The sequence below is a fragment of the Crocuta crocuta genome, unplaced genomic scaffold, assembly GCF_008692635.1.
Source record: "Crocuta crocuta isolate KB4526 unplaced genomic scaffold, BGI_CrCroc_1.0 scaffold241, whole genome shotgun sequence".
Taxonomy (NCBI): Eukaryota; Metazoa; Chordata; class Mammalia; order Carnivora; family Hyaenidae; genus Crocuta; species Crocuta crocuta.
In genome coordinates this window covers 2,829,987-2,838,321 of record NW_027527807.1, presented here as the reverse complement: position 1 = coordinate 2,838,321, position 8,335 = coordinate 2,829,987, and the positions used below count along the sequence as shown (strand labels likewise).

At 45.4% G+C, this 8,335-nt stretch overlaps 1 protein-coding gene across 1 annotated transcript in view; it reads right to left on the bottom strand.

Moving 5' to 3' along the window:
* The window catches only part of ARHGEF6 (Rac/Cdc42 guanine nucleotide exchange factor 6), a 111,529-nt gene that overhangs the window by 53,383 nt on the left and 49,811 nt on the right, over nucleotides 1–8,335 (bottom strand). The window contains exon 7 of the mRNA XM_077774029.1: nucleotides 4,660–4,688. Within this exon, the coding sequence (XP_077630155.1) occupies nucleotides 4,660–4,688 (29 nt within the window). The remainder of the gene's footprint in view (nucleotides 1–4,659; nucleotides 4,689–8,335) is intronic.

The window sequence follows — 8,335 nt, the reverse complement described above, 5'->3', positions numbered from 1 at the left end:
GGGGGGGGGCACAGAAAAGAACTAAAAAGGTAGAGAAAACTCAGGGTGGGAGCAAGTGGGTAGATACATGAGTAAGAGAAAAACCGGGGTAGGCAGAAGGTGGGTGGTAAGAGCAGAAATTGCCGGAGGCTTCCTGGGATTGCTATGTGATGTCACATGCTACACACTTGCCACCTTTCCCACTGCGCATGGGGTGGGGTGCCTAAAGACATACCCTTTAGGCATCTGCCACAAGTTACAATGACATAGCAGAAAGTTAGGGGAAAAGGTAAATTGTGCTGGCCGTTACTGATTGTCTTTTCTTGTTTGGATGTAGAAGAGATCATCTCTCCCTCTGCAGACAGACAGATAGATGCTCACGCCCAGAACTGAATACTCGGATGACTGCGCATGGCGGTGCAAAGGACATTCATCCAGCGTGCTGCACTGGCTACACTGAATACAGCACTCCACCTTCCCGGGGGGCATTTTGATGGGCGAAGAAGACCGTGCCGTCCACCCTATGACCAGCAGGGAGGGACCGCAGGCGTGCACCCTCCTGCCTGGGCAGATGTGCCCACATAGCACCCCCTTCCTGAATCCCCTTCCAGCTCTTCTCTGTTTAGCTAAGTCTTGACATGCTTGAATCCCATCTTCCACTGAACCGTTCCCTTTTTTGGTTCTCCGCCTTCAGTTTAGTGAACAACAGAATCACCCGTGCGGGAGTAGGAGAGTGAGGAAGAGGCTGAAGGAGATGTTAAAAGTGCTATTCCCTGGGGCGCCTGGGTGGCTCAGTCAGTTAAGCTCAGGTCATGATCTCGCGGTCCCTGAGTTGGAGCCCCGCATCGGGCTCTGTGCCGACAGCTTGGATCCTAGAACCTGCTCTGGATTCTGTGTCTCCCCCTCTCTCTGCCTCTCCCCCACTCACGCTGTGTCTTTCTCTCAAAGATAAATAAACATGAAAATGAAATTTTTTTTTTAAAGTGCTGTTTCCTGAGATCTACGGCCAGAGATCCAGATGTACAGCAAGTCAGGTAGGGGGCCCAGACATCTGCACTTTTCACAAGCTCCCCGGGGGCTTCTGGGGTAGGGTTCCCCCAACCACATTTTGAGAAGCCCATCTTAGGACACTGGATAACTTTGCATCATTCTCTGCCACGCGGCTTACGGTCACGTCTGTCCTACCTTCCCAGTGAGACCCTGGGCGCTACATGCTAAGGGCTGCACACTAATTCAGCCCAATAACCAAGCCACATAGATCCCCTTTTCTGTTCTTTATTTTCTCAGTTTGACTGAGGTACAAGCGTCTGAGCTTGAGGTATACAACTTGGTATATTTTTGAAAGAGTTTACTTTTAAGCAATCTCTACACCCAACACGGGGCTCGAACCCACAACCCTGAGGCTGAGAGTCACACGCTGCTCCGACTGAGCCAGCCAGGTGCCCCGATAACTTGGTATTTTGATACAGGTGGACAGTGCGCAATGATCACCGCAATCAAGCTAATTAACAAACACCATCCCCTCACACATTTTCCTTTGTTGTTGTTATGGTTGCTGCTGTTCTTTATTTTTAAATGCCTCCTGGCACATAACGTCAGTTACAGAGGGTGGAGGAAGCCAACGAACAGCATAAGATTATTAGAAAAATAATGAATGGAAAAAATGACGTGCTGTTTCTCAATGGTGAGAGTTGTTTTACAAATGGCAGTGAATTTTGAGAACACCGAAGGAACCAAGGTCAGGGGCAGCGAAAGCTTCCTCTGGGCTGCCACGGCCCTAAAGGGTCCTCAACATTCATTCAAAACAACAGGCCAGGAGTGCGCAAGCCTTAGCTAGACATATCGAACATGGCGTATGGCAAATGCAGGTCTGAGCTGGGTACCCAAAGCCACGTTGATCACACTGGAGAACTTCTTAACATTGCAACACTGAGGTGCCGCTGGCATTGCATCAAGGCCTGAATGGGGCAGAAATCAGCAGACAACCCGTTGGAAACTTGGAAAGGGGGAGACAAATCTAGACTTGCAAATTCAAGGAGTCTCTATCCTGCCCAGATTTACAGGATGTGAGTGGTTAATTTTACATGTCAGCTTGGCTAGGTCACGAGGTACCGAGCTGAAACATTATTTGGGTGGGTCTGTGAGGGGGTCTGCAGCTGACACGAGCCCTCGCACTGGTAGGCTGACGAAAGCAGACTGCCCACCCCTATGTGGCTGGGCCCATCCAATCTTCTGAGGGCCTGGAAAGAACAAAAAGGAAGAAGAAGAGAGAATGTGCTCTCTCTGCCTGACTTCTTGAGCTGAAAAAAATCAGTCTTTTCCTACCCTCAGACTAGAATACGCCACTGGTTCTCCTGGCTCTGAATTTCTAGGACTCCACTCTACGGATCTTTATATGCCTTGCCAAAGTCCTATGTATAAGACGTTCACTGCAGAATTGTTTACACTAGCAAGGGACGAGACGCAATGCACGTGAACTCCAATAGGGGGCAGCTGATACAAATTGCAGGCCATCCAGAATGTGTACAGGAGTATATTTAAGATTTCCATAAGGCTTATAAGAATCACAGAGGTCAATGTACCTTGGATAATCCCAACAACGTCTTAAATCGGTAGAATCATGGTGTGTATACATCACCTCTTCTTTATCCATTCGTCTATTGATAGACACTTGGGTGGCTTCCGTATCTCAGCTATTGTAAATAATGCTGCAATGAACACAGGGGTACATGTATCCCTTCGAATTAGTGCTCTTGTATTCTCTGGGTAAATACCCTATAGTGCAGTNAAGTTAAACACACACACACACACACACACACACACACACACAAACACACACACCCCATTGGAATATTATTCAGCCATAAAAAAGAATGAAAAGAATGAAATCTAGTCATTTGCAACGACATGGATGGAGCTAGAGAGCATAATGCTAAGAGAAATGGGTCAGTGAGAGAAAGACAAATACCATACAATTTTACTCGTTAAGAAACAAAACAAAGGAGCAAAGGGAAAAATCAAAGAGAGGGGAGAATCCCAAGAAACAGACCGTCAGCCACAGAGAACAAACTGATGGTTACCAGAGGGTAGGTGGGGGGAGCTGGTTAAATAGGTGATGGAGATTAGGAGGGCACTTGTGTTGAGCACTGTGTATTGTAGGAGAGTGCAGAGCCACTATATCGCACACCTGAAGCTAATATTAATGCTGTATGTTAAGTAACGGGATTTTAAATAAAGACTTAAAAAATAAATAGAAAAGCAGAGGCAGAGACACCTCCAAAGCAGAGCGATGGCGTACTCCGGATGCACAAGGAGAAGAAGCTATTGTAACATTTTCATCCACACCCTTTCTTTAAAAATTATATCACGGAGTTGGGGGGAAGTCACCTAGAAGCTAGAAGAAATGGTCACGAAGGAAGGAAGAAGGGAGCCTAGCTCTGTTGGATAGTATATTTTAACCTCAGAAATGTAAGAAGAAAAACAGTGACAAAATTGTCCCCTATGATTATCGCCCACGTCACTTAGGAAGCGTCTCCTTGAATTTTCATACCAACTACCACTCACGTCATCATTATGCAGCAAATTCACGGAAGGGCGCAATTCTGACTTCTGGAACGCAATGTATAGAGATGTTTAAAAGGATTATCCATGCGCACAACGAAAGGAGTGTGCGGGCCAAACGCACAGCCGATATTGAGTGAAAACTGACACTAAGGGGCACCTGGGTGGCTCAGTCGGTGAAGCGTCCGACTCTTGATAACGGTTCAAGTCATGATCCCACGGTTCATGAGAGCTGTGCTGACAGCACAGAGCCTGCTCAGGATTCTCTATGTCTCTCTCTCCCTCTCTCTCTGCCCCTCCCTCACTCTCTCGCTCTCTCTCAAAAATAAATAAACTTTAAAAAAAAGTGACACTATTTCAACAGAGGAGGGGAAAGGGGACGTGAAGGAAAGCAGAGAGAAGATTAAGAAGAATAATNCTGATGGATGTGGGGGGAGGGGGGGATGGGCATGGAGGAGGACACTTGTGGGGATGAGCACTGAGTGTTATGTGGAAACTAATTTGACAATAAACTATTGAAAAAAAAAAAGAAGAAGAATGCAATTTTTTTCTCAAATGGGAGATTATTTTGAGTATTGCATCTGTCCTATTTATAGCTAATATATTTTGACATATCTGCGTTCAAGCCAGAGCCATTCCACGCCTCCCTCTGTGCCAAAGGGCAGCCTTCCCTTCGGGCTCTCCTCAAATACAAGGTTGATAATATTTCGGAGGACACCATAATGGATTGATTGATTCTAAAATAAAATCACAGTATGCGATCACTTAAAACTTACTGCATTAGAGGAACTTGGGAATTCACCTTCTAAATATCTGCTGGGCTTCCCCATAACGCCTACTTATGAACCAACTTCTCTTTCGGCACTGTTTAATAGGCCTTGCCCAAATCATTGTGCTCCCTTTTAATTTTTCAGTACAGTGGCCGTAAAACTTCTAGATCTCTGTAAGTGGCCTAAAAGCAGAAGAGCACCACTGTAGCACAGCTGATGTTAGGCCCTTGTGATACGTTACCCAGGCTCCTATAAGTGTCACCTCGACACATCCGTGGGTCAGCAAGCGAAAAGGTCCCATACAGAGAGTCAGGAAGTTGTGTTAGTTATGATCTGAACANTCCTTTGCCAGCCTTGGGGGACAGGGGTCTCTCTGTGAAACAGACATTTAAATTACGTTAATATCATACAGGTCGAAGATAAAAATTTTATAACATAAGTCAACTAACACACTATACGTTTTGTCAAATGGAAGGATCAACGGAAATGTACATTCCTCAACAGGTGACACTGTACTTTTACTAAACTCTAGATGGTCCAAGTTAGACCGTCTTGTCCAGGAACCTTCAATTTCTGAGAAGTTAGGGCCTAGCTAATGAATGGCAGAGCCAGGACAAGAACGTCACTCCATTTGGGCTTATTTCTTTACTCCACTTTGTCTCTCCATTCAACTCCTTCAAAACTGATCAGCAAAGCTAACGCTAACAAAATGTATATATTTGTAACTTGTAAGTTACTCTACAAGTATAAATATATNTGAACCCACAGCTGTGAGCTCATGATCTGAGCTGAAGTCGGACGCCCAACCAACTGAGCCACCCAGGTGCCCCAATACATTCTTTCTTTAAAAAAAACAAAAACAAACTTAAGAAACATAACAGACGACGATCATAAATGTTTAACAGTGTCACTAACACTATCTTTCCTACCCTCATTTTCTCCTTTGCTTCATTTTGTTTTACATTGCATTTTTATCTTGCTGTAGTAGATGCTGCTTTAAACTCTTTCTGAAGTATAGTGGAGTCTATATAAACAACCAAATAATAAATTATCATCATGCTTGATTTTTCTTTTTAAAATAATATTTTCTGGGGTGCCTGGGTGGCTCCGTCGGTAAAGCGTCCGGCTTCAGCTCAGGGCATGATCTCGCAGTTCGTGGGTTCGAGGCCCACGTTGGGCTCTATGCAGACAGCTAGCTCAGAACCTGGAGCCTGTCTTCGGATTCTGTGTCTCCCTCTCTCTCTGACCCTCCCCTGCTCATGCTGTCTCTATCTCTCTCTCAAAAATAAATAAAACATTAAAAAANAGACTCCATGCCATCAGTGCAGAGCCTGACATGGGGCTCGATCTCACCAACTATGAGATCATGACCTGAGCTGAAATCAAGAGCCTGATAGTTAACTGACTGAGCCACCCAGGTGCTCCTTTAATTTTATTGTTTTATGTAATCTCTACCCTCAGCGTGGGGCTCCAACTCATGACCCCAAGGTCAAGAGTTGCATGCTCTTGGGGTGCCTGGGTGGCTTAGTTGGTTAAGCGTCCGACTTTCGCTTAGGTCATGACCTCGCGGTTCGTGGGTTCGAGCCNTATTATTATATTATATTAAAATAATCCTTTCATTTATTTGGCACTTAATAGCTTTTACCACATTTTATCTGAGCCTCACAAGCCTGTCCAGGCAGAGATGATTTCATTTCACTAAGGAGGTCAGTCAGGTTCAGGGAGGTGAAGTTAATTACCTAAGGGCATGTATCTAGGAAATGGCAGAGCCAAGAATGAAGTTCAGGTGCGCCTTGGCAAGAGCCTGTGCTCCTAACTAACATGATGTCCAGAGATAAATGTACTGAGAAGGGCTTGGTCAATGGCATTTGCAGTGATTCCTACTGGAGTTCAGAGAGGCCATCAGTTTGAGCTGGAACGGTCAGAGAAGACCTTGCTAGGCAGGGGGCACTTGATCCAGTCCTGGAGGGCGGTGAGAATGCAAACCAGGAGAGAAAACAGCAGAGAACTTTCTAGGCAGGGAAGATTCCAGAAGCACAGCTGTAGAAATGGCAGTGTTCATGGCAGGGCTGTTTGTGTGCCAATGAATTGTCCAGCTGGGCCTTGCTGGGCAGGGGGACAACACAGCAAAAAGGCAGCACTCCGGCCAATTCTGTCACTTCCGAGTGACGACACGTGAGGTACAGCGGCTTTCTGGAAGCTCTACGCTATTTTGAGATCCTCCTGGATCTACCTGGTGGCTTCACAAGGCCTTGCCGGGCAAAGCTGAGTGACACAGAGCCACCCCACCTATACTTGAGATTGTAAGTGGCAGAGCCAGGACTTGAAATCAAGTGCTGTACCAGGCGTGGTGTGCTTTCCGACATACCACGCCGTTGTACTCTCAGGCATATTTGAAATTGACGGTTACCAAATTCCTTTAGTTTTTATTAGGCAAGTTTTCTATAATGTAGTGATAATGGTTCTACTTCGAACTCACAGCTGGGGGCACCTGGGTGGCTCAGTAGGTTAAGCACCTGACTCTTGGTTTTGGCTCAGGTCATGATCTCACAGTTCGTCAGTTCAAGCCCCACACTGGTCTCTGTGCTAATGGTGGAGAGTCTACTTGGGATTCTCTCTCCCTCACTCTCTGCCCCTCCCCTGCTCGCTCTCTCTCTCTCAAAATAAATAAATAATCATAAAAATTAAAAAAAAAGAAAGAGCTCACAATTGTTTTTGTGCAGCTATAATGTAAGCCAGTCTTGATAAAAATGAAACTTTCTAGAGATACCGGCAAGATATGGTCAGCTTTCGAAAGCCACGCTGAAAGGGAGGGTAAACAGTAATGGAGAGCCTGCCGAGATAGAGAAGAAGGGAGGAGAGGCCACAGGAATGGATGATTGCAACTGAAACAAAATGTTAACTATGCCAAGTAGGACGGAGCAACACGAATTGAAAAGACAGAAGAGGCTGCCTGGAGATTCCTCAGTGGCTGAACAGGATGCAAAAAAACCCAGCTGGTGCTTTGAGGAAATCAATAAAATTGTCAGACCTCTAGCAGGACCGACAGAGGACAAAAGAAGACATGGGTTACCAATATCAGGAGTGAAACAGGGGATGTCACTACCTATCCAAAACATGATAGGGACACCTGGGTGGCTCAGCCGGCTTAGGATCTGACTCTTGATTTCAGCCCAGGACATGATCCCAGGATCATGGGATCGAGCCCAGGCAGGCTCTCTGCTGACCGTGGAGCCTACTTAAGATTCTCCTCTCTCTCTCTCTCTCTCTCTCCCCCTCTCCCCAGGTCGCACGCTCTCTCTTAAAAAAAAAATATGATAAAGCAATACTATGAGCAACTCAAAAATAGAAACACCAAAGCCAGACAAAGAGAATAACCTGAACACAACATTAGCCAATAAAATTCAGCAACACGTTTAAAGCATTGTAGACTACGCGGAGTTCATCCCATGGATCCAAGGGTTGGTAAAATCTTCAAAACTCAATCAACATAACCCACGGTATTAATAGTCTAAAAAGAAAAATCACATGATACTATCAATCGATGCAGAAAAAGCACTTGAGAAAACTCAACAATGACTCAAGGGGAAAAAACACCCACCTCCTCCCCTCCTCCCCCAAATAGGAATAGAGTGGAACTCCTTCAACTCAATAAACAGAATCTACCAAAAACCCACAGCTGGCATGGACAGAAATGGCACGAGATGTAAGGCTGAGCATGGGTCCCCCTGAGATCAGGAACAAGGCAAGGTGGTCTCTCTCACCACTCTCATTCAATTCAATTCAATTCAATTCAATTCAATTCAATTCAATTCAATTCAGTCACTGACATCAATCAATGTCGTGAAGAATTCAGATGGGTTATCTTCAGATGGGTTATCTTCAGATGGGTTATGTGGCATAATACAACGCCGCCAACAGCAGTATCCCACAGATAAAGCCATGAGAAACCCTCCTAATCCTAATAGGAAGATCCCTTTACAATTAACTTTTGGTTCTTCCTCCTCCCCTGTTGCTATAGAAAC